This window comes from Lithobates pipiens, unplaced genomic scaffold (genome assembly GCF_037356315.1).
Source record: "Lithobates pipiens isolate NorthernLeopardFrog02 unplaced genomic scaffold, aLitPip1_a1.2 Scaffold_1, whole genome shotgun sequence".
Lineage (NCBI taxonomy): Eukaryota > Metazoa > Chordata > Amphibia > Anura > Ranidae > Lithobates > Lithobates pipiens.
This window is the reverse complement of record NW_027507685.1, coordinates 153,013,621-153,040,042: the sequence shown is the minus strand read 5'-3', so window position 1 is coordinate 153,040,042 and position 26,422 is coordinate 153,013,621. Positions and strand designations below refer to the sequence as shown.

Below are 26,422 nucleotides of genomic sequence, written 5' to 3'. Positions count from 1 at the left end.
TACTAACACTTTAAGGGTTAAACTTTTTTTCACAGAATTTAGCATTAACTATGACTTTAGGGATGGGAAGTGCTCATTGGCATCAGTTACTCCTGAACAGGTTCTATACTTGCGTATTTAGAGGTGGGATGAGCATTTTACACAGTTCCCCATAAACGTTTATTATACGAAATGAGATCCCTTGGCATGGACCATAGGTTGAGTACATGGATTGAAAACTGGCTACAAGGGATCAGTTCAGAGGGTGGTGATAAATGGGGAGTACCTGGAATGGTCAGGGGTGGGTAGAGGGATCCCCCAGGGTTCTGTGCTGGGACCAATCCTATTTAATTTGTGCATAAATGACCTGGAGGATGGGGTAAACGGTTCAATCTCTGTATTTGCAGACGATAGCAAAACAGGGCAATAACTTTTCCGCAGGATGTGGAAACCTTGCAAAAAGATCTGAACAAATTGTTGTGGTGGGCAACTACATGGCAAATGAGGTTCAATGTAGAAAAATGTAAAATAATGCATTTGGGTGGCAAAAATATGAATGCAATCTATATACTGGGGGGGAACCTCTGGGGGAATCTAGGATGGAAAAGGACCTGGGGGTCCTAGTAGATGATAGGCTCAGCAATGGCATGCAATGCCAAGCTGCTGCTAACAAAGCAAACAGAATATTGGCATGCATAAGGCACCATGCACACTGGAGCTCATAAACTGCAGTTTATTGGAGTTTGGGCTTTTTTTTTTTTTAACAAAAAAAAGCCCAAAAACTCCACTTTATGCTAGCCTATGTGTCCATGCACACATGGACGTTTTTTTAGCTTTAATGAGCAGTGGAGTTTATAGGCTTTTTTCTGAATGCCAGAAATTCGCGTTCAAAGTGACGATTTTCACTGCCAAAAAACGACAAACGACGATATACACTCATAAACATGCGTTAGTGTTCGGCATTCTATTTTTTCAATGCACTGTGGGATTTTTGGAGTGTCCTCTGTGTAGTTTTATTTAAAGGCTTTTATTTTAAAGCCGCGGACTGTATGGCCAACTTAGTCCGTCAGACAATCCGACGGACAGTACGTCCTACTTTCGAATGAACGGACTTGACCACACACGGATGCACAAACAGTCCGTCGAAAGCTTGCGTGATGACGTGTACAGCACGTACGACGGGACTAGAAATAGGAAGTCCAATACACAGCAATGCAACCTTTCGCCGTGTAAATCCTTTCTGAGCATGCGCCATACTTAGTCCATCGAACTAGCCTACTCACGAGCGGATTGTCCGCTGAAACCAAAGTATGACGGACAGTATTACGGAAATTCCGAAATACTTAGTCCGCCAGACTGCACGCTGAAAAAGTCCGCTGAAGCCCACACACGAGCGGAGTGTCCGCTGAAATGGGTTTCGACTGACTAAGTTGGCCAGACAGTCCGCCCGTGTGTACGCGGCTTAAGGCTTTAGTGTGCATGGAGCCTTAAAAAGGGGATCAACTCCAGAGATAAAATGAGAATTCTCCCGCTCTACAAGACTCTGATCCGGCCTCACCTGGAGTATGCTGTCCAGTTCTGGGCACCAGTCTTCATGAAGGATGTACTGGAAATGGAGCGAGTACAAAGAAGGGCAACAAAGCTGATAAAGGGTCTAGGATATTAGTTATGAGGAAAGGTTGCGAGCACTGAACTTATTCTCTCTGGTATTTGTATATTGAAATCATATCCCCTCTCAAGTGTCTCTTCTCCATACTGGTGACCCCACAATAGGGATAAAACTTTTTTGCAAAAGGGAGTTTAACAAGATTCGTGGCCACTCATTAAAATTAGAAGAAATTAGGTTTAACCTTAAACTACGTAGAGGGTTCTTTACTGTAAGAGCAGCAAGGATGTGGAATTCCCTTCCACAGGCGGTGGTCTCGGCTAGGGGCATTGATAGTTTCAAGAAACTATTAGATAAACACCTGAATGACCATAACATACAGGGATATACAATGTAATACTGACATATAATCACACACATAGGTTGGACTTTTGTATTTTTTCAACCTCGCCTACTATGTAACTATGATGCTGTGATGGCCACACGTGGTAGTGATTGGGCCCTTTACATCACACAGCAGGTTGCTAATTCTAATTTTGTGTTCTGTAAGTTTCAATAGGGTCATGCAATGAGGAAAACCTTTCTTAACCCAGATTGTCTCATTGGTTTTTCCTTTAGAAACACAACGGGTGTCACAGAGGAAGCTCTCAAGGAATTCAGCATGATGTTCAAGTAAGTATTTGTTGCTTTGGCTCGGCTACACCTGTGCCCTGTCTGGTGGATTCAAGGTTCTAAGATGAGGCCTCCTCCCTTTATTCCTCAGGCACTTCGATAAGGATAAGTCTGGCCGTCTTAACCACCAGGAGTTCAAGTCTTGTTTGAGGTCTCTTGGTTATGATCTTCCAATGGTGGAGGAAGGAGAACCTGATCCAGAATTTGAGAACATCCTAGATATCGTAGACCCAAACAGGTATTTTCTATTGATCATGTAATAATGGCAATTTGGTGAGAATTTTGGTAAGCACTTCTCTGATTATCTTTGTATTGATTCTTGACAGAGACGGACATGTGTCCTTACAAGAATACATGGCATTCATGATTAGCAGGGAAACTGAAAATGTGAAGTCCAGCGAAGAGATTGAAAGTGCATTCCGAGCTCTCAGCACTGAGCAGAAACCATACGTCACAAAAGAAGAACTCTATCAGGTGAAAAATAAAAATGTTTTCCTTCCATTGCACTTAAAATGGTTTAAGAGGGCAAGCTAAAGTTGGACTGCTGGGGACCTTTACCTTTTATTACAGTAATGGATTTCTAGATAGTCTGGTGTTAGACCAATTCATACAACCCTTATTAGAATCATGGATCCGAATGCTCGTTTTGGATGTTGTCTAAACTTTGAGATGTATGTATTCATGTTTGTCAAAAACTACAGCAAAGGTGTTGCCCCTGCTTCCCTCCATTTCATTAATTTCAGGTGATTCTTATGGGCAGATTCCCCAACAAGTGAGCACTGCTTGCTTCTGACATACAGTAAAGAAAAAGTAAAATCAAAGGTCTAGCACACAGATGATTAGACTTAGAAACCCATAACTGTAAAATCAGTCTGTATATGCAGTAAAGCATGCCAGTTATACTCGCTGTGGAACCTAAGGGGTTAATCCTCAACATTGTAAAAGGCTGTTTGATCCTGTCTTCTCTGATCCTCCCCTTTTACTGCCCCCCAGTCCATTTTCTGGTAGAACAGAGCCTTGGGGGCACTCTGCAGATGTTCAGTTTGCTGTGTATTGCTAGAGAGTTGTTGTTTTTTTTTTTCCTTTGGGATAGTGCATGTTGATCAGTACAGGACCAATTAGCCCTGTCCAGTCACAGGGTCTGGGGTCCTGCAGCCTGATAAAACAGGCAGAGTACAAAAAAAAAACCTCCTGCAAGCTTTGACCATTGCTCAGCCAGACACTGACAGAAATAATACGACTGCTATATACTGCTGATGAGAAAAGGTATTTAGCAATTTATATTTACTAAAATAATTGCATTTCCATATTCTGTGTGCTATGGGAGGCCACACTTTAGAGCTTATAGTTGCAAGCTGGTCTCTCTCTACAAAGTATCATTATCTCCTAATAGTAAAGCCGAACAGGATTCACAGCGCTAGTGCCCCAAACCCAATTGGAAATGGATGCCCACCGGTCCCACCTTCAATACAGTAATGCTGACCAAACACTCGGGCAGTTGTGTGGCTACAAGTTTTTTAAGATTCATCACCCAGAAATTTATATTAAAACTGTTGGCAGTAGGTTGCCTTAATCCCTCTGGTATTATTTTTTATTTTTTTATTTTTTTTGTAAAGCTGATTGAAATCACTAAAGCATTTCTTCAGTATGATCAGCATAAGGGTGGGCTTACCTGCTCATCCACTGGAATAAAAGTGCCTACAAAATTTTTTTTTTTTTACATGTAGCGCAGAAAGACAAATTAAAAAACTAGCTAGACTTCAGAGCTAATACTTCACCATGTGACATAGGAAACTAGTACGCTTCCTTAAAATGCACCCTGCATTCACTATATCTGGTCTCCCACAGTACACAGAATATGGAAATGAAGTAGTTTTAGTAGATATAAACTGATACCTTTTCTCATCAGCAGTATATAGCAGTCTTGTATCAGTGCCTGATTAAAGCTTTTAAGGAGTTTTCGTTCTCCCCTGATCCTCTGTCTGGACTGTGCTGATCACGTGCACCCACCCAAGAGAATAGAAAAAAAATTTCAATACACACCAAACTGAGCATGTTCAGCCTCTGTCCACTGGTTCTGTAAAGACCAGGCATGTTGTTTTTTTTTTTTTTGTCAGTGGTAGAAGAGGAGGATCTGTGCATACGGGATCAAATGGCCTTTATATACAATGCAAATGTTTAACCCTGTAGGTTCCACAGTGAGTATTTTACTGTTGTGCCTTTAGTAATGCTTTCAATCCCTGTTGAAATTCTATAAACAGGAGGCTGCCCGATTTAAATAAAAAAAAAAAACCCTAGCTGCAGAACAGTTCAGTTAAAACACCTTGCACACTGCAGATCCAAACCATTGCATAATGGAGCCTAGCGGTCCATCGTGCCAACTGCGCAGTGGCCCATTCAGCATGTCTGCTTGGTCCAGATCTCCAGCGGTCCGACACACCCCTTGCACAATGCCTCACGCTTCCTGAGCAACAACTTCGATTGGAGCACTGTGCAGAAGGTAGGTCGAACCGCTGGAGTCCCAGACCATTGCACTTTCAGGTTGATCAGCAGTGTAGATCGCCAGCACAGCACAATGCTACAGTCCAACTGTATGGTAAAAACCTACCCACATTTTATTACTGTTTACGGAGCCTGATTGCAGTAATTAAGAAAAAAACTTAAACTGGGTATTGGCAGCGCATGTCTTGGTTAGGAAGCAAGCTCCAAATTTTATTGAGCACTCAAGCAGCCTTCCTGTGATAAGTAGAACACCGGTAGATCATTGCAGTGTTTTTAATTTGTTGAAATCTATTTTGTTTTTCAGAACTTGACACGTGAACAGGCAGACTACTGCATCTCACACATGAAACCATATATGGACAGTAAGGGCCGTGAGTTGCCCTCTGCATACGACTATGTGGAATTCACACGTTCGCTATTCGTGAACTGACATAGCCGAATTAAAGCCCTTGCTCGTGCCTGCTGACTTTGGCTGTGCATGTCCTCCTTTCTTCCCACACCCCATACCCGCACTGTGTTGTCATTGTTTTAGCTTTGGGTCTAGCCAACTGAAGAAGCAATATAAGCAGTGTGCTTTAATAAATGCTAAATATTCAGTCTGGTGGTTGTGTGCATCTTTTACATGAATGATAAAATAATGGTTTTCTGGTGATTTCAGTAAAATTACGTTTTTTTGGTGAATTCTGTCTTGAATTCAAAGTTTTAAATTTACAAAATTTCATAATTTTCATGACATCAGCTTATTTTGTAGCGATTTTAGGAAATTACTGAACTGTTTAGGACATTTACTGTCTGAGAGTTCAATTCAACTCTTTAATCAGTTCCTCACGGTATTCAATGCAATAATAACAGCAGTCCATTTAACCTTGGGGGCCAGACCCGAATTAACACTAACACCATGGGTACTAACATTTTATAGGTAAAGTTGATCTGGGGAAAATCCGATTGCCTCTCAGGGGATCGGGAAGGAATTTTTTCCCCTGCTTTAGCAAATTGGATCATGCTTTGCTGGGGGTTTTTAGCCTTCCTCTGGATCAACTGTGGGTATAGAATTGGTTATATGGGGATTGTATGATTTTTTTTTTTTTTTTTTTTTTTTTTTTTGGTTGTGGTTGAACTGGATCTGTGTCTTTTTTTTCAACCTGACTAACTATGTAACAGTGTGGGGGACAGTCTGTAATGTTGCTTCCTTCACTTGATTCTACTTGGGTGTTACCCGCAAGGGTGGGTCCAGCCATCCCTATAGAACCCAGAACCCATCGGATGCATGCCCAACGTCCCTGTATAGGGACCAGCAATGTGAAGAGGTAAGACAGGGTCAACCTGTTTTTTTTTTTTTGGACCAATACTGTAACCCCATTGCAAGAACAAGACATAACATCTGTTACTTGCTTTACACTTCGTTTTTACGAACTCTATTCAAATACACAATCCGAAAACTAGGAATTAAATTTGAGAATTATTCACTTAGTACAGTGTTAAACTTTTTTCGAACATTGTGGTAAAATTCCACCAATCAGAGCATAGTATCATGACTGACTAGGTGTTGCATCTAACTACAGATAGGAGGGGGTGACTCCTACTTTAGGACGGAGGAGCTGAGCTCATGAAGTCACGCCGCCACCACTTAATAGTGGTGAGCTGGCTGATGTGATTTTTTTAACAAGCACATTATTTTCCCTTATTTGTTTTTCAGGACAGCCACCTGAGACCTTGGCGCCTCCCCTCTGTAGGAAACACCGTCCAAGCTTTCTTTAAATTTCCTCCACCCTGCTGGCTCAGTTATTTTGTGTTTCCGCCAGAGGGGAGACACCACCTGGAACCAAACCAGGGAGGCTCAGGCAAGAAGTCCTAAAAGGGTGCAGAGGCTCTTTGGACAGGCCAGGTAAAAACATACCTGGTGAAGATCGGCATCCCTGAGAGCAGATGCAGGTCAGGGGGGCTCCGTTTTTCACTACCGAGTGTGGTAGATGGAAGTGTAGCCTAGTCAGAATTGCTGCACTGACAGCAGCACATGGTAGTACAGAGCCGCGCCAGGCTCTGGGACCACACATAAGCCGGGTGGCGAGTGACAGTAACAAATTGGTACAGGAACATACCTACTGAGCAGGGCAGTGAACTTCATCAGTAAAAGAACTTGCTAATACTAGGGTTTCAGATCCCACTCTTCCTACAACACAGCAGGTAGCGTTACCAAACACAAGTATTACCATCCACTAGTGCAAGCCCCCTAGTCCTCTCCAGGGAAGACCCTGAGGAGGAGCCAGACGGTGCAGCCTCTGGAATCTGAGGGAGAAACTCTGGAAGGGGTTCCAGAAGCATGCCGGTACAAACTGTCACTGGAAGAGGTAGACAGTCTCTTTGGGCCTATTTAAATAAACCCCTATCTCTACATGACCAAATGTATGAGGGCCTAGGGGGAACAGGAAGAGAAACATTCTCTGGTACAGGAGGTTTTAGTAGAGGCAATGAAAAAAAGGAATTGCAGGACCCAAAAAATGTTTATTTATTTTTTTCTCTTAACCACTTGCCGCCCGCCCTATAGGCAATTGACGGCGGCAAAGTGGTTTCATAATCCTGACCGGACGTCATATGACGTGATCAGGATTATGAGCCGCTGCGCGCCCCCGGGGGGGCGCATCGCGGCGATCGTTGTTGCGGGGTGTCAGTCTGACACCCGGCAACTACGATCTCTGTAAAGAGTCTCCGACTGAGACTCTTTACCACGTGATCAGCCGTGTCCAATCACGGCTGATCACAGTGTAAATGGGAAGAGCCGGTGATCGGCTTTCCCTCACTCGCGTCTGTCAGACGCGAGTAGAGGAGAGCCGATCGGCTGCTCCTCTGACAGGGGGGGGTCTGTGCTGATCGATTATCAGCACAGCCCCCCCGAGGATGCCCACATTGGACCACCAGGGAAAAGGTAATCCTCCCTAGACCACCAGGGATGCCAGTCAGCACAATGGGTGCCAATCAGTGCCCACAATGGGCATCACTGATTGGCATGCATTGTTTGGCACTGATTGGCATCCATTACTATAGTATAACACCAATGCCGCCTATGAGTGCCCACCTGTGCCGCCTATGAGTGCCCACCTGTGCCGCCTATGAGTGCCCACCTGTGCCGCCTATGAGTGCCCACCTGTGCCGCCTATGAGTGCCCACCTGTGCCACCCATCAGGGCCGCCCATCCGTGCCGCCTATGAGTGCCCATCTGTGCCACCCATCAGTGCCGCCCATCCGTGCCAGCTATCAGTGCCAATTTGTGCCACCTATCAGTGTCCGTCTGTGTCGCCCATCCGTGTCGCCTATCAGTGCCACTTCATTGGTGCCCATCAGTGTAGCCCCATCAGTGCCCATCAGTGAAGGAGAAAACGTACTTATTTACAAAGTTTTGAAACTGAAACAAAAAAACTTTTTTTTTTCCAAAATTTTCGGTATTTTTTTATTTGTAGCGCCAAAAATAAAAACCGTAGAGGTGATCAAATACCACCAAAAGACAGCTCTATTTGTGGGAAAAAAAATGATAAAAATTTCATTTGGGTACAGTGTAGCATGACCACACAATTGTCATTCAAAGTGCGACAGCGCTGAAAGCTCAAAATTGGTCTGGGCAGGAAGGTGTTTAAGTGCCCTGTATTGAAGTGGTTAATTTCTCTTCAAAAGCATTAAAAAGGTCGGACAAAAACTAGACGCAGCTTTCTCCAAGTCTCAAGGCACACAGACTTTGCTTTTGAGGATATGGGGGTCCTATCCAACGCAATGGACAAAAGGATGGACTCCCTCTTAATGAAGTTGTGGGACTCCATGGTGAGAAGCCTAAAACCAGTTATGGCAGTAACTGTAGTTGCCAGAAACGTAAAGTTTTGGCTGACTCTGATACAGGCCCATATTGAGGAGGGAACGGTAAAAGATCCAATTCTATCCTCTTTCCCCATGCTATCGTGAGAGGCATCAGTGGAATCGGTACAGATGGCAGCCAGATCCTCCGCCTTACCCAATTCCGCAAGGAGAGCCCCGTGGTTAAAGACATGGCAGGGGGACTGCGCATCTAAAGTCAAACTTTGCGGGATCCCATTCACAGGGGACTTACTATCTGGACCAGGGTTGGAGAAAGTGCTGGAGCGTACAGCGGACAAGAAAAAAAGCATGTCTGCTGAAACGTAAAGCAGCCTGGGGTAAGCCACAGCAAAATAAAGAGGCGAAGAGGGGACACAAGGTCCCGCTTCACAGCACCCAAGGCTGAAAACCAAAAAAAAACCTTGGGTACGGAGGGAGGGGCAATTTTTCATCCTCTGAACAAGCCCAAAACAAATAATGACAAATCAGTCACGGGGGGGGGGGGGGGGGGAGGGAGACTGGGGGCCTTCCTCTCACAATGGAAAAAGATACTCCAATCAGTTCATAATGAGAACAATAGGAAATGGGTATCATTTGGAGTTCTCAAGGCCACCCCCAAATAGGTTTTACATCACCGAACTCCCAAAAAACAAAGAAAAAGCCAGAGGATTAATGAAAGCCATAAAAGAACTCAGAAAACAGAGTCATTACCAAAGTACCAATAAAAGAAATAAGGAATATTGTATACAAACGTTCAAGTGCGTTCTGTCAGCTCAAATAGATAGAAAAGGGCCAATTAATCTGCCATCTATAGTGGGGAGCCCATGCATGAGAGTTCAAAAGCAGCAGGGGTGTGTTGATGGTTACAGGTGGGCTGACTCTGGATCGCTGTCAGCTCATAACAAGCTAGACAGTAAAATATAAAAAGAGAGCAGCGGCATCTAAGTGCAGCATGATACAAACATTTTAATATTAGACGATTTAAAACTCACAAGATCGTAGAGAACACTGCGCATGTAGGGAGGTATAAGAAGTTCATCCACTCCTGGAGGAAGGCGATAGGCTTGCAGAAAGAAAGACGGCTGTTCCTGGCTGCACTGGTGGCTCCCAGTGCTTCCCAGTTCTCAGAATCGGCTTCGGGGAGGCTGGAAATGTCACTTCAGGATGGGGAGGGCGTGGGGAGTAGCATGCATTCCTTCATCATGCAATAGCGGTGGCCATGTTTTAAGAGGTTTTTATATAGTCCATCTGGCAGGGAGATATTAATGCGGTGCGCCATGGCAACCACTCGGGAGACGAACTTCTAATTACAGAGTGGGCACTAGTGTGTCAGGCTGGATTGGACTGATCAAGCACATATACACAAAAATTAGCTTTTTATGCATTACACTAAAGGTAAAATGGGTGGAGAACGAGAGGGGGGGGGGGGGGGTTAGTAAAAGACTATTTATTAACAAGAGAGAATTAAGTTATCCTGTTATCTCCAAACAGCTGAGATGGGAAGTAGGAGGACTGAAGTAAAGAAATGTATAGATCTATATATGTGAAAATCTATGTATAAAAAGCATAATGAAAGGTTTGAAAAAAATGTATATAGGTGAAAGTAAAATTAAAGATGATAAAATTAAAGTAAAAATAAATAAGATTTGGAAATTAAATAAAATGAGGACTAAATAATAGATAACAAGAAGCAGATAATGAAGTGGAACAGTAATAGAAAGAATTTGTATGTATAAAGAGATTATTTTATAATGGGGGGAGGGCTGGTGAAAACATACTTACTATTGATGGATGTCTAGGAGGGCAGAGACCATAAGGGTCATGGACCTATGATTAATGACAAATCATAACATATGTTAGCCAAAGAACGTCAAAAGAGAACAAAAAAATTTATATATATCTAGATGATACTTGTCATTCTATGAGGGCAGGAACAATGCTTATTGGACAGAAATTTTAAGTAAAGGGTTCATTTCCAGCTCCTTGTTCAACCCACCTGGCGTAAGGACAATCCAGTCTGTAAATCCAGTAAGATTCCTGTGCACACAGGCGTTTGTAGCATTCTGCTGCTGGAAAAGTTTTGGGTATAGCTTTCATTACCCAAACTTTCAGATCATGTGAGGAATGTTTATGATGATTAAGGAAATGTTTGGGGACACTATGGTTGTCTGATCCTGCGTCCCCCAGACGCCTGTGTTCTCCAAATCTTTTTTTGTAGTGTACGGTTCATACGGCCTACATATAATAGGCCGCACGGACAGGACAGGCAGTATATCACAAACTCGGTTGAGTATGTAGAAGTCAGATAGGGAATATGTTTTTCCTTTAGAGTGGAATTATTTTTGTCTGTGGGTGACACGTGAGAAAGTCAGGCATAGGAGCTTACAGCATTGATACATGCCTTGGATATTGAAAAATTTGAGAAGGACTGGTGGTGGGTGGATTTGATTTAATTTTACTGTCACAAAACCCACACTACAAAAATAGTTTTACTGTTAGGGGTCCCCACAGCTTGGGAAATTTTATCAAGGGGTCACGGCACTAGAGGGCTGAGAACCACTGTTCTAGAATAAGTCATGACACAGATTTTTAGATGGGCTCTCATTTGTGTCCAATTGCACAGAATTTTATGGTTAAAACCCTGGACATCTGAAGTTGTTTGCAAACGTCTCCTCACACATGCCCTTTGAAGGGGACCATCTATTTCCTGAAGCACTTGACAAATTTATCAAAGATGTAACAGGAGGAAAAGTATTTAAGCAATATTTATGTGGCGCTACCTAGCTAACGGAATAGTTTCTTATAAATATGGGTTAATCATAAATAATAACAGTGCATTAGAAAAATAAAATCTATATAAATATATATATATTAAAAAGGAGATAATAGCAGTATCAATAAATAAATAAATATATCAATAAGTGCAAATGTGCAAAAAATATTGTTATTGTTAATTTTTTATTGTATTTTTTTTTTCTAATGCACTATTATTTATGATTAACCCATATTTATAAGAAACAATTCCGTTAGCTAGGTGGCGCCACATAAATATTGCTTATTTACTTTTTGGAGTGCAGGGAACACTTTTATATGTGAGCAGCTTCCTAAAATTTATATTTACTTACCGGGCAAAGGTTGTGCGCAACAGTTTCTACCAAATTTACAGGAGGAAAAGTATTTCTTCCACTACAGGAGGTTCTTAACCCACCTTCCTCGGGGGCTTCTACCACCTCAAAAAGGCAACTGCCCCATAGCTCTCCTCAGGCAAACAGGCAATACTTTCTGTCTCGGGGCCCACATTTTTATCCTGCTTCTCAGTCACTGGTTTTAACTATATGCCTGCTTAAAGTCGTTGTAAACCCTTACAAACCACTTGGACCTACAGGTAAGCCTTAATCTAGGCTTACCTGTAGGTCAAAGAAATATCTCCTAAACCTATACGGTTTAGGAGATATTTGCCCGAAGACAGGCACCGCACTGAGCGCGGCATTTCCAACAACGGAGCTGCCGCGCGTGTCAGCTCCCGTGCGCATGCGCGGGAGTGACGTCATCGCGGCTCCCCCGAAAGACAGCGGCGGAGCTGCGAGACCCCACCGAAAAGATGGATGCGCCGGACTACAGGGGACAGCGGTGACATCGCTGGCTCCTGTGTCAGGTAAGTGACACATAATGGGCTACTATGCGATGCATAGTAGTCCATTATGCTTTTCCTTTGCAGGGAATGAAAGAGGAAGTGAACTCATCAGGGTTTACTTCCTCTTTAAACCCAGGCCTTGTTGGACAGGGGTGCCTCAATTCCATCATTCCCACATTGCTCAAAGTAAGAAAAGCCACTTCCAGAAAAACTTACTTAGTACCTCAAAAAACATCTTTGGTGTGAAAACAGGCTTTTCTGCAGCTTGCAGTCTGGCCTTCCTGCAATTGTGATTTGACCTGCAAAGAAACTGAAAAATTATGAAAAAAAAACACATCAATTGCACCCTCACTGTACCATTAAATGTAGCCACCGTACCCATCAATCCAATTCCTGTCCATTCACCCCTCAGATCAGTCCTAATTTCTGCCCTATCAGACCTCAAATCCTGGTATATAGCATGTCTCACAATCACCATTGCCACCCCACCAGTTTGCACAATTACCACCCCCCATCTGCAAAATAGTCTGCACAATTAGAACCACCCCAGCCTGCACAATTACCCCGTCTGCACAATTACCACCCCTCCCCCCAGTCTGCACAATTACCAATCCTGCACAATTAGATGGGGGGGGGGGTAATTGTGCAGACGGGGGGGGGGTCTGCACAATTACCACCCCCAGACTGCACAATTACCAACCCTGCACAATTAGATGGGGGTAATTGTGCAGACAGTGGGGTCTGCACAATTACCGCCCCCCAGTATGCACAATTACCAACCCCTCCAGTCTGCACCCCCCCATCATCGGCACAGATGAGTGAGAGAGAGGGGCAAAGCACTGCAGAGAAGCGCGGGGAAGGGAACAAAGAGTCCAGCTAGGCTTCCATTGATTAGTGTACGGAGCAGTTCCCCGCTCATGTGCCGAGGGAGAGAGCCCGCTGCGGTTTACATATTAGAATCTGTGCCAGCAAAGCTCACTCCACACAGTCACACCACAAGCCCCTGGCTCCGTCTCTGTACACTCGTCTCATGTCAAACACAGTGAGCCCTCAGTCAAGAGACCGGAAGTGACAAGGTGCCGTGAAAAGCACTGCCCACTGTCCTCCAGTCTTAGCCAGTAAATTAAAAGAAAAGGACCTGCAATGGCAATTTACTGGACATTGTAGAATGGTAGAGTGTTTGCGGGCATAGCTCTTGCTCCCAGGACACTCCCTAAATGTGATTGCAGGCTGGGAAGCTTCCCATAGACAGCCGCATCTCCGGCACCCGGTCACTTTTTTTTTTTTTTTTTTTACAGATTGGGGGGCGGCGCCCCTATGGACGGGCCACCACTGATATAGTGGCAATATTTTAATGTAAGAAGATTTATAAACTGTGGGGGGGGGGGCAGATTAACTATTTTCATATTACTGGGTTTCGGCCTTATCGGTTTTGTTTCACAAATGTTTTATAAACCTCTATTCAAGGCGTTTCTTAGATTAGACCCACTCTTACAGCACCCTGTGCTTCCTTGGGATTTTAATTTTATTCTCTCTGCCTTCTTAGTTGCTATAACGTCCATCAGATGTGTCTCTGAACTAGTCGCTTTCTTGCAAAGAGCCATTCCCGATCCTTGACAAGGTAGTCTTGCTCCCAAGACCTACCTTTCTGCCTAAGGTGGTATCAAACTTCCTCCTTAATTACATAGAAAAGTTTAGTCCATCGAATCTGCCCATTTTTTTTTTTTTTTTTTTTCATATACTCTATTGTCTGGGTATAGATCTATGTTTGAAGCCATTTACTGTTGACTGTTTCACTAACTCTGCTTGTTTTTTTGTTTTTTGTTTTTTCCAAGCATCAACTACCCTTTCAGTAAAATAATACTTTCTAAGATTCGTTTTGAAATTTCCTCCAGTTAGTTTGAGGTCATGTCCCCGTGTTCTTGATTTTGGTTTCATATTGAAAAAAACTGCCCTCCTGAACCTTTTTATCAGCCCTTTGATGTATTTTTAGGGTTCAATTGTGTCTCCCCTTTCCCTTCTTTCCTCCATACTGTACATATTAAAGCGGAATTCCACTCAAAGCGTAACTTCACGCTTATCCGTCTCCCGCCCTACCGCAGCCCGGTCTTCCAGAAGTTTGGCCCCTTCCTCTGCCGCCAGACCAATTAGAAAGTGCAGCGCACTTCGCACGTGTGCAGCAGAGAATGGGTTGTGAAGCCCAAAGGCTTCACTGCCAGGTTCTCTTAGCAGGAATGGCAGCGGGTGCACCCGACATCCGATCACTGTTCCAAGTGAACCCCATTTACAACCACATTCTGGTATCTATCCTTTAGCCGACTGCATATCCACTGAACCACCCAAGGATTAAGTCCTAGCTTGTACAACTTGTATCGTTATGTGGAACTGTATGAAATGCCTTGCTGAAATTAAGATCTGCTATGTCCGCAGTACCATCCTGGTCCAAAACATTGATGATCCAGTCAAAAATGCAATAATATTAGTCTGACATGATCTGCTCTCAGTAAAGCAATGCTTCTTTGGGTCCAGCAAGTTGTGTATTTTTAAATGATCAATGATCCTTTTTTCAGAATTGATTCCATTAAATTGACTACAACTGATGTTAAACTCATTGGCCTGTAATTGCCAGCTTCTACGTTGCTGCCCTTCTTGTGGATAAATATAGTATTGCCTGTTCGTCAGTCATGGGGAACTTCTGTTAGAAGATATTGATTAAAAAGATCTGTTAATTGTTCAACAACTATACCTTGGAGTTCTCTTTGAACGCTGGGATGAACACTGTCATTGCTTTATTAGGCTTTAACCAAGCCAATTCCTCTGCTACCTCTGCCTACAGAAATCCTAAAAAGGAACAAGAACCAATATGATTCCCCAACTTATCATTAGTGAAATGTATTTCTGAGAAAACTGAACAAGTAATTGGTTGAATGGTTTGCTGCTTCCAGGTAACATATGTGTTTTAATTTTAGTGATCCCATTGTATTTTTCCTTCTATCACTAATGTACCTAAAACAAGGTTTCATCTCCTTTCTTAATAGATTTAGCAATTTCCTCCTCTTTCTGTGCTTTGCAGTGTTAATTTCGTAGACTAAATTACTATTTTAGACGACTAAAACAATTGAGATGACTAAAACTAAAACGGCATTTTAGTCAAGAGTGACTAAAACTAAATTGAAATTTGACATCAAAATTAACACTGGTCTGTAGTGCATGTTCAAACCTGAATACCATACATATTAACATATTAGATTTTTTACTCCAGCAGTATATAATGAGTTTTGTAAATTGTAGAGAAATGCTTAAATAATGCATTACAATTTAACTACACCCATTCGATTAAAATTAATTTTAGTCTACTAAAATGTACTGGAGATTTAGTTGACTTAATACGGCTAAAACTAAAACAATTGCAGAAGACAAACTAAAATACACTTTTAGAAAAAAGACGAAGACTAAAACTAAATCGAAATTTGCTGCCAAAATTAACACTGGTGTCTTGGCAACACGGATAATGTGTTTGGGTGTCCGTTTAGTATATTTTGATATTTTGTATCTCTCGAGTTCTCTGCTGTTCTCGGAGATATTTGTTCTCCCCCATGTGGCAGCTTAATATATCATGTAGATCACTTCTCCCATTGAGAATAGATGTGATCTACAAACGCTCTGAGAATCCTGAACGGCTTCTGTTTCTGTAATCTCACGATAGCTCATGAGATTTCAGTATCAGAACCCCAAAGTTAAATACGAAGCATTCCACATACACTGCACATATTAATAAAATATTAAAGATATAATCTCCCTAACCAATAAAGAGACACCCCATAACTGTAAAACATTACAATGATTAATACATAAGCATAACACATGTGCACATTTATGTGAATGGTGTAATCTGAAATGATTGTACTTTATTTATCATGCAGACATGTACCATTCATATAAAAACAATAAATATATATATATTAAATAGTTCTAAATAATTTTAAAAAGCATAACAATAAAAATATTGTTAAATTATAAATTAAATTAAATATTAAATATTAAAAATTAAATATTAAATAAATTAAATAAATTAAATAAATAAAAAATATAAAATAAAAATACAGTCACTGCCCTATGCGAACTGCTGGGAGTGTCAGTGAAACGTTAATGACACTCCCAGATCAGTTCGCATATTGCAGTGCGATCTGCAAACTCGGACAGGAATCAGATCGCATGGTGTGAACACCCATGCGATCCGATTCTGCTGCGGACCAAAAAAAGGGTCCTGTGCGAGTTTGGGGCGGGTGCGATGCAAATTCAGCCATACTATTTAGGCCGGGTTCACACTGCTGCAGGGGGAGATCCGGATGTGATTCGCACCGCACTGCAGTGCAAATCACATCCGATCTCCGTAGCGATGCGAGTTCAGCCATACAGATAGTATGGCTGAATTCGCATCGCTCCCGCAGCAAACTCGCACGGGACCCTTTTTTTGGTCCGCAACAGAATCGGATCGCATGGGTGTTCACACCATGCGATCCGATTCCTGTGCGAGTCTGCAGATCGCACTGCGATATGCGGACGGATCTGGGGGTGTCATTAACATATCATTGACACTCCCAGCCGTCCGCATAGGGCAGTGTGAACTGCCGGCGGGAGGTGTGTGATGCGGTAAAACGCCGCGGATTCGCGGCATTCCCGCATCGCTATAGTGTGAACCTGGCCTAAGGCTGAACTCGCATCGCACAGAGATCGGATGTGATTTCCACTACAGTGCGGTGTGAATCACATCCGGTTCTCGTAACCGCAGCAGTGTGAACCCAGCCTTAGGCCGGGTTCACACCGCTGCGATGCGGGAACGCCGCGAATCCGCGGCGTTTTCCCGCATCGCATTACTCCCACTGCCCTATGCGAACGGCTGGGAGTGTCAATGATATGTTAATGACACCCCCAGTTCCATCCGCATATCGCAGTGCGATCTGCCGACTCGCACAGGAATCGGATCGCATGGTGTGAACCCCCATACGATCCGATTCTGTTGCGGACCAAAAAAAGGGTCCCGTGCGAGTTTGCTGCGGGAGCGATGCAAATTCCGCCATACTATCTGTATGGCTGCCCTCGCATCGCTACGGAGATCGGATGTGATTTGCACTACAGTGCGGTGTGAATCACATCCGGTTCTCGTAACCGCAGCAGTGTGAACCCAGCCTTAGGCCGGGTTCACACCGCTGCGATGCGGGAACGCCGCGAATCCGCGGCATTTTCCCGCATCATATTACTCCCACTGCCCTATGCGAACGGCTGGGAGTGTCAATGATATGTTAATGACACCCCCAGTTCCATCCGCATATCGCAGTGCGATCTGCCGACTCGCACAGGAATCGGATCGCATGGTGTGAACCCCCATATGATTCGATTCTGTTGCGGACCAAAAAAAGGGTCCCGTGCGAGTTTGCTGCGGGAGCGATGCAAATTCCGCCATACTATCTGTATGGCTGCACTCGCATCGCTACGGAGATCGGATGTGATTTGCGGTGCGAATCGCATCCGGTTCTCCCCCCGCAGCAGTGTGAACCCAGCCTTATAAACAAATGTGAAGGACTCGGAGGATATATATATATATATATATATATATATATATATATATATATATATATATATATATACACATACGGACACAACAGATATAAATATATACACACACAGATATAGAAAATTGTATAGATATATATATATATATATATATATATGTGTGTGTAATTGGTAATTGTATAGTTAATGTAAATCTAACCTGCTCTTGATGGATGTTCCACTGCAGTAGAGAAATTTTTTACTTTCAGTATTGACCATGCAGGCAGATGGACGAAGGAAGAATCTATTCTCTCTCAGAGATCTCCTGATATCTCCACCTCTGGGCTGGAGAAGCCAGAAAGGAGAACTTGAAAGAGAATCACAGAGATAAAGTGGTATCTCTGTATACTAAACATGCCGTTTCTATTGCAGTCAATGCAGCCGTTCTGTGGACTGAGATGAGAAGAGAAAAATAGTTCTCCATCTTCTGATCTCAGTATATTAAACCTGCAATGCTCTGAGATGAGCAGAGATCATCCTGATCTCAGCTTATCTCAGTTTACTAAACGGACACCTTGGCCTTCTTTTTTCTATTTTTATACTCTTCTCTGTCAGCTACAACTCCTGTTTCCTTGAATCTTCTATATGCAATTTTTTTTCTTTTACTATCCTGCTTACTTCTTTAGTAAACCATATTGTTTTTTCTTCCGTTTTATTCTTACTAACTTGCCTGACATATAATCTAGTTGCCTCCAGGATGGTAGACTTTAATGGTACACACTGATTACTTCTGTAATTTTTACTCCAACCTTTCAATTCATTTTTTAGACATTTCCCCATTTCAGCAATATTTATCCTTTTAAAATCTAAAACTTGTTTTTGTATAAGGTTTTTCCAATTCTTGTTTTAACATCAAACCAAAGAGATTGGTGATCACTAGAACACTTGCTCCCAAGCACCAAAATAAAGTTTTCTTTGTTGTCTGGATGTTTATCTAAAAGCCATAGCTTCTACAAGAAAGATGGATTCTCTTTTTGTCTTGCCTCGCAAAGGACATCCTGCATTAAAACCCACTATTGCCAGCTGGATGAGACAAGTCATCTCAGAAGCTTAATACTGTCAGTGTGCATTGATACCAGATGCCGGCTCTGTAGTTCTGGGTTCTGTGAACTCAGAGGGAGGCACCAGGAGTAGTGCAGAGAGCAGGAGGGGACTTACAATGGCAGCACCGATCACAGACTCTGGGAGGGAGCATGGAGCTAAGGCACATGGCTGGATAAGGAGGTGAGATCCACTGAGGAGTCTGTAAGGCAGCAGTGTGATGCAGAGTGAAGGGGGGCAGAGAGCAGGAGCATAAGGCATGTAAAATTGATGGTAGTGATCTGCATGAGTTTAGTTTTCCTTGCGGTCCGAAAGGTTGGCGACCATTGCTCTGAAGCAGAGGTCTCAAACTGGCGGCCCTCCAGCTGTTGTGAAACTACAAGTCCCATGAGGCATTGCAAGGCTAACAGTTACAATGCATGACTCCCTCAGGCAAAGGCATGATGGGACTTGTAGTTCCACAACAGCTAGAGGGCCACCAGTTTGAGACTCCTGCTTTAAAAGATAAGACACCTCTTGCACTCTTACGTGCTCACTTCACCAGATCGATGTGTGTTTCCTAGGTCTAGGTTTCCTAGGTCTTGCCTTGGAAAACAGGTCACAGGAGTGCTGAACAAACTGCACTCCTGTGATCCATAGGAGAAGTAGGGCCAAAAAAGCTTTGGCCCTAAGTCTCCTTTTAAATTTACCTATTAATTCCTTACATTGGAGCACAGTACAGGGCAAGGGTATTAACCCTCCAAGTCTAGACCCTGCATTCCAAAAAAGCATTCTGCAGTTTGATGTTTCATGGCGATTTTCACGGTGATGGTTGCTCAGTTTTACTTTACAGGCTTCTGCAGCTCATTGCGCTGACTGCATGGGGCAAGTACCATCAGTTTCTGGACAGGCCTATGCGTCCTAAGGCTAGGATATCTCTGACCTGGTGGCTGACAAGCCTTGCATTGAAATTGGGAAAGTCCTTTCTCATATTAGCCTTGACAGTTCTGACAACAGATGCCAGCCTCTAGGGCTGGGGAGATGTCCTAGGGATGAAAACAGTCCAAGGGACATGGTAGTTGAGGGAGTCCAGACTTCTCAAACTAAGGGCCATATGCCTATCCCCGCTGTATTGGACCAACCAGCATTAGGGGGTGACCGATGAGAGTTCAGTCAGACGCCCCAGCCATGGCCTACATCAATCTTCAGGGTGGTGCCAGAAGACACAGTGTCTTTGGAAAAGCTGACCTAATTATGACTTAGACCAAAAGACACATTCCAGCCTTGCCCACATTCCTGGAGTGGACAGTTGGCAGGCAGATTTCTCAGTAGGCCGTACCTGAATGCAATGGTCTCTTCACCTCAAAGTGTTCCTGAGACACCTGTCACTGCAGGGAGAGGCCTGATTATTATTATACAGGTTTTATATAGCGCCAACAGTTTGCTCAGTGCTTTACAACATGATGTAGGCATCCTGTTTCAACAATAGAATGGAAAGGTTTGTGGCCATGATCAGGGATCCAAAGGCCTTTGCAGTGGATGCACTGGTGACTCCTTAGGATCCGTTCTGGCTGATATACACCTTCCCTACTCTACAGATTCTTCCTTGACTGCTCCGCAGTTGGCACCAAATTGGTTCAGAAGGATTTTCTTACTCGAACATTGCATATCTCAAGGAAGATACTCCTTGGGCACTTTCATGCTGACTAGACCTGCTGTTTCAAGCAGCAGTATACCATTCTACTTTACAGTCGCTGGCATTAACAGCCTATAAATAAATGCAAAGTTTCCTCTGGTTGAGGCAGAGAGGTGAGCCGATTATTGAAAGGCACTCAATCCAATACAATTTAGTTGGGATTGCAGGTAGGTTATTTGGCTTCTGTCCAAAATTGGCCCTGGTATATGAATGGGGACTTTGGATTGTGGGCGCCTTGAGGTTAGGGACCGATGTGAGTGTGCAATGTACAGGGATAGGGACAATTGTAGACACTCAGTCAGGTTGAACTGGATGGACTGGTGTCTTTATTCAACCTTACTAACTATGTAACTATGAATGAATATTCGCATACGCGGAATACCAGAAGCTACTGCACCTAAAGAAATTATACCTATGCTGCAGGGGGTGTTCCGTGGAATCCTGAGCCTACCGCCCTAGATATGGCCCACAGGGCTCTCGAGCCCCCAACTGAGGACCTGGAGAACCCCAGGGATATTATTTGCAACCTCCACAAATATACTTTAAAAGAACACATCATGCAAAAGATGCGCAACAGTCTTTGACTTTGATGGCGCCCAGCTGTCCTACCAGAACCTCTTCAGATGCACTCTAATGGCGCCCAGCTGTCCTTCTACCAAAACCTCTCCAGACACACCCTAATGCAGCCTCAGGCCTTGCGCCTGCTCCTGGTGGAAATCCAAGTAGCAGGCCTCACTTATCGCTGGTGCTTTCCATTCAGCCTCCAGGCATCCAAAAATGGCCAATGGGCCATGCTGCGCACTAAGGATGAACTCCCACGCTTCCTGCACACTCTGGAGCTTGACCCTGTGGAATTTGCAGGCTGGCGCAACATCCCTGATATCCCGATTCCCCAGCTACCCCAACCATGGATCCCGGCAGCTGGTGGGAGCCGCTCCCATGGGCGCAAAAGGCAGATGGAGGGACATTCCCTGGGCATCTCTGCCACTAGAGACTGACCATGCCGCTGATGAACTTATCCATATTCCATAGTCACTTGAAAGGACCAAGATCACCTCCTTCCCTCTAATAGTCTCATGGACCTTGTAAAGGAGCCAATAGATGCAATGCTGTAAGCACAGACCCACTGCAGGAAGGACACTGAATCTTGGCGCCTCTGTGCTATTACCCAAAATTAAGTGGAGCCCCCTACTACATGCTGGAAGGGAGGACTTGTTATGCAGCCCACTGTTTGGATGCCCTTTTTTTTTTTGCACTTTTTGGGGGTACAAGTTTCATAGTTTCATAGTTAGTAAGGTTGAATAAAGACACCAGTCCATCCAGTTCAACCTGAGTGAGTGTCTACAATAGACCCTATCCCTGTACATTGCACACTCACATTGGTCCCTACCCTCAAGGCACGCACAATCCAAGGTCCCCATTCATATACTAGGGCCAATTTTGGACAGAAGCCAATTAACCTACCTGCATGTCTTTGGATTGTGGGAGGAAACCGGAGTACCCGGAGGAAACCCACGCAGGCACAGGGAGAACATGCAAACTCCAGGCAGGTAGTGTCGTGGTTGGGATTTGAACCAGTGACCCTTCTTACTGCTAGGTGAGAGTGCTAACCACTACACCACTGTGCCGCCCGTAAGTTCAAGTACTCCGTATCTACACCCTGTTAATTTTTCATGGACTAGACAGGGCACCGGGTCCCACGTCCCCTTAGTGGTTGCCCACGCACACCACTTAGGCCTCACCTAATTAGGTGACTGTTCCTAGTGGGACTCTAAGCTAACACCCAGGTGGTTCCTGGTTTGATACCCCCCTTGGCTGGCTTTGTAGTTTACCACTGTACAGTGTACCAGAGACCTGTTGGTTAAGGTCTGGCCCTTAATTTACCTTTGTGCCTCCTCCCCCACTTTCCTTTAACCCCCCCCCATACCCAACCCTCCTCCTTTCTTTTTCTCCTTCTCTTATTCTCATCAGTGCCCCCCATACTGCTTCTGATAACTAACCGTTTGCTGCTTTGGCCTTCACGTTGTTTTTTTTCTTACCCCCGAATGCACACAAATGACTCAGAGGGGAACAGACGGACCGATTGTCAGTGACTTCATGTATGCCGTCACTAAAGGTACTCTCTTACAATGTGAGGGGGCTCTGCTCTCCACACAAGTGCAATAAGCTGTGGCTCAAACTGAAACGCCTAGGGGCCCAAGTAGTGTTCTTGTAGGAGATTCACTTTAGACAGCAATCCCTCCCCAAGAGACCCATGCATCTCTATAGCCAGTGGTTTGTTTAGCAACTCCCCGGTAGCTAAATCACGTGTTACAGCCATCGCATTTCACAAATCCAGCCCATTCCAACTTTCAGAGAGCTACGTGGACCCACAAGGCCGTTATGTCTTCGTGAAGGGGGTCATGGCCAATACAAAATTCACGCTTGCGACTCTTTACGCACCCAATACCCAACAACTTTCCTTCATAGATTCCCTGCTAGAAAAACTGACAGATTTTAGGAAAGGCCTCCTAATCATTCAAGGTTAGCCCTGACCCGCTTGTAGACACATCTCGTGGCCACCCTACGCACTCCCGGGCCTTCCTCAGACATTTTCGCAAATCATTGCAAAATAACTTCCTCATAGACACATGGAGAGCACTGCACGCATCGGACAGAGATTATAGCTACTACTCAGGGGTACATGATGTTTATACATGCATCAATCTCATGTGCGTGGATCAGGATACCTTAGAACTATTGCAGTCAGCTGAAATAGGGAATATTACCGTATCTGACCATGCACCCGTTCTTGCCAGTGATCAAGGTCCCCGATGGGTCACCGAAGGCATGGGCTTGGAGGCTCAACGAAAATCTCCCGGACGATGCCTCAGTGGTGGCTAAGGTATCCTAAGTATTTTTTATTTTATTTTTTTGTGGTTGAACTGGATGAACTTGTGTCTTTTTCAACCTGAGTAACTATGTACCCGAAACCATTACACACTATTTTGCAGAAAATTTGTCTGAGGAAATAGCAGAGGGAGTTGTGTGGGAAAGCCATAAAGCGGGGAGAATTGATCTCACTGGGCTCTAGACTCAAAAAGGAAAGACAGATTGACTTCCAGAGGGTGCTGTCCGCTTTGCAGGCAACTACTCTACCTATCTCATAAATATTATGAACATGGTAATAAGTGTGGCAGAATGCTGGCCAGAGCACTCCTAAAGTGGCGAATAACCTCCCATATACACACTCTTTGATCCACCGATGGTACAGCATCTCTGCACTCTTCTGGGATCGCTTCAATATTCAGAGACTATTATGCAGTCCTATACCACTTAGACAAAGACATTTCTCAGATGGAACAGACTGATAAACTATGAGCTATCCAGACTACCTCGCCTCTTTGACACCATAGCAACAGCTAGACCTTGAATCACCCATTTCCCCTGTGAGGTCATTGGGACAGTGAAGGCTCTGCCTAATGGGTAGAGCCCTGGCCTGGATGGATATACCAAAGCATGCTACACTAAATTTCTCTCCCTGCTACAAAATCACCTGTGCAGGTACTTCAATTCATTCGCTACAGGCCACCCGATCCCAGCCTTGCTGGCTCATATCACAGTGCTTCCTAAGGAAGGCAAGGACCCTAGGCAAATCCTGTCTATAAATAGACGGGATTTTTATCAGGCAGAGAGGCCAAAGACAACTCCATCTGGGCCATGCAACTCATGCAATGGGCCCGCCTCCACAATAACTCCAATTGACTCCACTCCCTACATTATTCTGTCCACGGACGCTTTTGACAAAATAGACTGGTCATACCTAAAGGCGGTTCTGGAAACCTTGGGGTTGGGCCCCCACATGCTCCAATGGATTATGGCCCTCTACACAACCACCAGCGCGAATGTCAAGCCACCTGTCCCCGGGATTCCCCATATGGAATGGCACGAGGCAAGGAAGCCCCCTCTCCCCCCTCCTATTCACCTTAGTTATGGGGCCTCTCCTTAGAACAGTAAGAACGAGCAGGGATATCAGAGGCGTGATGGTGGGTTCCACAGAACACAAACTCACAGCCTATGCTGATGACGTGCTTTTCCACCTGATCTTGATCAAATACCTGATACAGGCACGGTGCGTAAAGACCTGCAAAACTGGGCCAAGACCTCCTTCACATGGCTAAGCAAAATCAACATACTTAAAATGAATGTGCTCCCTAGAGTACTTTTCTTTATGCAGATGCTACCTATCCCCCTCCCCAAAAGCTTCTTCAAACAGCTCCAAAGACTAATGATTAGCTTCATATGGCACAATAAAAAAACCTAGGCCGGCCATGTCTTTAATGCAGAAACCTAAGGAGATGGGCGGTTTAGGCCTTCCAGACATCCGTCGTTATTAGAGAGCCATTGTGATTGAACACATCCTAAACCGGTGTCACCATGCTGGCACCAAAATGTGGGTTTCCTTAGAGAAAAGCCTAGCTGGTCGAAACCTGTCATATGCCCCTTGGCTACCCCGCAAATACAGAGGGCTCTCACAGATAACTTCACCACTGTCCACCCATGCCCTCCGGGTTTGGGACCGCACTAACACTTTTTATGCCTTGGTGCTCCCTGGCTCCCCGCTGGCACCATTGGGAGGATTCAGGTGGTTCCCTCCTGGGGAGCAGGTAGCCTTTTTCGGGTCATGGGTCACCGACGGTAACTATAGCTGTGGCAATTTCTTAGATAAGGGCAAGCTGATACCCCTTGATACCTTGAGGGATAGACATGGAAGATTTAGAATGGACTGGTGGAGACACAAACAGCTCCATCACTTCATTGTGAACCATGGTGCCGCCATAAGAGGACTAGACACTCTTACCTCGCTTGAACGACTGTTTATAGAAGAGCCCACTCCTCATCTGATCTCCGAACTATATCGGCTTCTGGGATCAACCTCTGCTGTCAGCAGGCCGGCTTTTATACGGGAGTGGGAGTGCAATCTGGAGGTTGAGTTCTCAGCAGACCAACGGTCGCACATGTATAGACTTACACACTCCAGCTCCGTTGATTCCAGGACAAAAACTAACAACACGCTTCTGACCCGCTGGTATTGTGTACCTGTGGTACTATCATGCATCTACCCCTTGGTCACGGACCGCTGTTGGCGTGGCTGTGGTCAGAAAGGCACGCTCCTCCATATTTGGTGAGACTGCCCTGTAGTTAACCCATTTTGAGTTGAAATTCACGCCTTCATAAAAAGTGCTCTGCAGATCCAGATCCCGTTTTCCCCAACTTTTCTCCTGCATCTCCCCACCCTTCCTTTGAGCCACTCCAAAACAGCGCACTCCCTCATCTCTTGAACACTGCTAAGCAGCTTATACCTCTCTTCTGGAAATGCCCGCAGATCCAGACTATAACAGAGTGGCTTAAGAAGGTGGATGAAATTAGGGAGGCGGAGGAATGGGTGGTGAGGTGCAAGGGCAGGAGCAAACGTTTCAATGGTATCTGGGCCCAGTGGCGGAATCATACTGCTGACATGGACCCAATGCCATCTAACCTGGAAATTGCACTGTTGGAGTTAGCGGAGCCCTCACTGAAGCTAAGGAGACCTGTGAAAGTGATGTGCATACATGATCATGGTGTCTCACCAACCCTAATCGCAGTGAAATGACCCTTTTCCTCTCTACGGTTCACAAGGCCTACAATGGAGAACAACTCCAAGGTGCAACACATCCTTTGTAACCTGTTGTTATGTTTTCCTCTTTAGCCACTATCTTCTCGGCACTCTGATGGTTGCATTGGACAGAGAGTTGACCTGGTGGCCCTGGTGTCCCTGTCAGGACCCTGTTGGCCGCAAGGCTGTGATTTTCCCCAACATAAGAGCTGAAAGCTGTGAGGG

The 26,422-nt window shown here is 44.5% G+C and overlaps 1 protein-coding gene and 1 long non-coding RNA gene across 6 annotated transcripts in view; one reads left to right on the top strand and one right to left on the bottom strand.

Moving 5' to 3' along the window:
- Positions 1-5,355, top strand: part of SPTAN1 (spectrin alpha, non-erythrocytic 1) — a 120,607-nt gene extending 115,252 nt beyond the window's left edge. For all 5 annotated transcript variants that reach the window (XM_077478697.1, XM_077478695.1, XM_077478694.1 and 2 more), the window contains 4 exons: positions 2,204-2,257; positions 2,349-2,495; positions 2,584-2,731; positions 5,064-5,355. In XM_077478697.1, coding sequence (XP_077334823.1) covers positions 2,204-2,257; positions 2,349-2,495; positions 2,584-2,731; positions 5,064-5,189 — 475 coding nt within the window. In that variant the 3' untranslated portion in view covers positions 5,190-5,355. The remainder of the gene's footprint in view (positions 1-2,203; positions 2,258-2,348; positions 2,496-2,583; positions 2,732-5,063) is intronic.
- Positions 5,356-14,039: 8,684 nt separating this feature from the next.
- The window catches only part of LOC143988469 (uncharacterized), a 31,525-nt gene continuing 19,142 nt past the window's right edge, over positions 14,040-26,422 (bottom strand). Inside the window, exon 2 of the long non-coding RNA XR_013276863.1 lies at positions 14,040-15,074. This is a non-coding gene — a long non-coding RNA (uncharacterized LOC143988469). The remainder of the gene's footprint in view (positions 15,075-26,422) is intronic.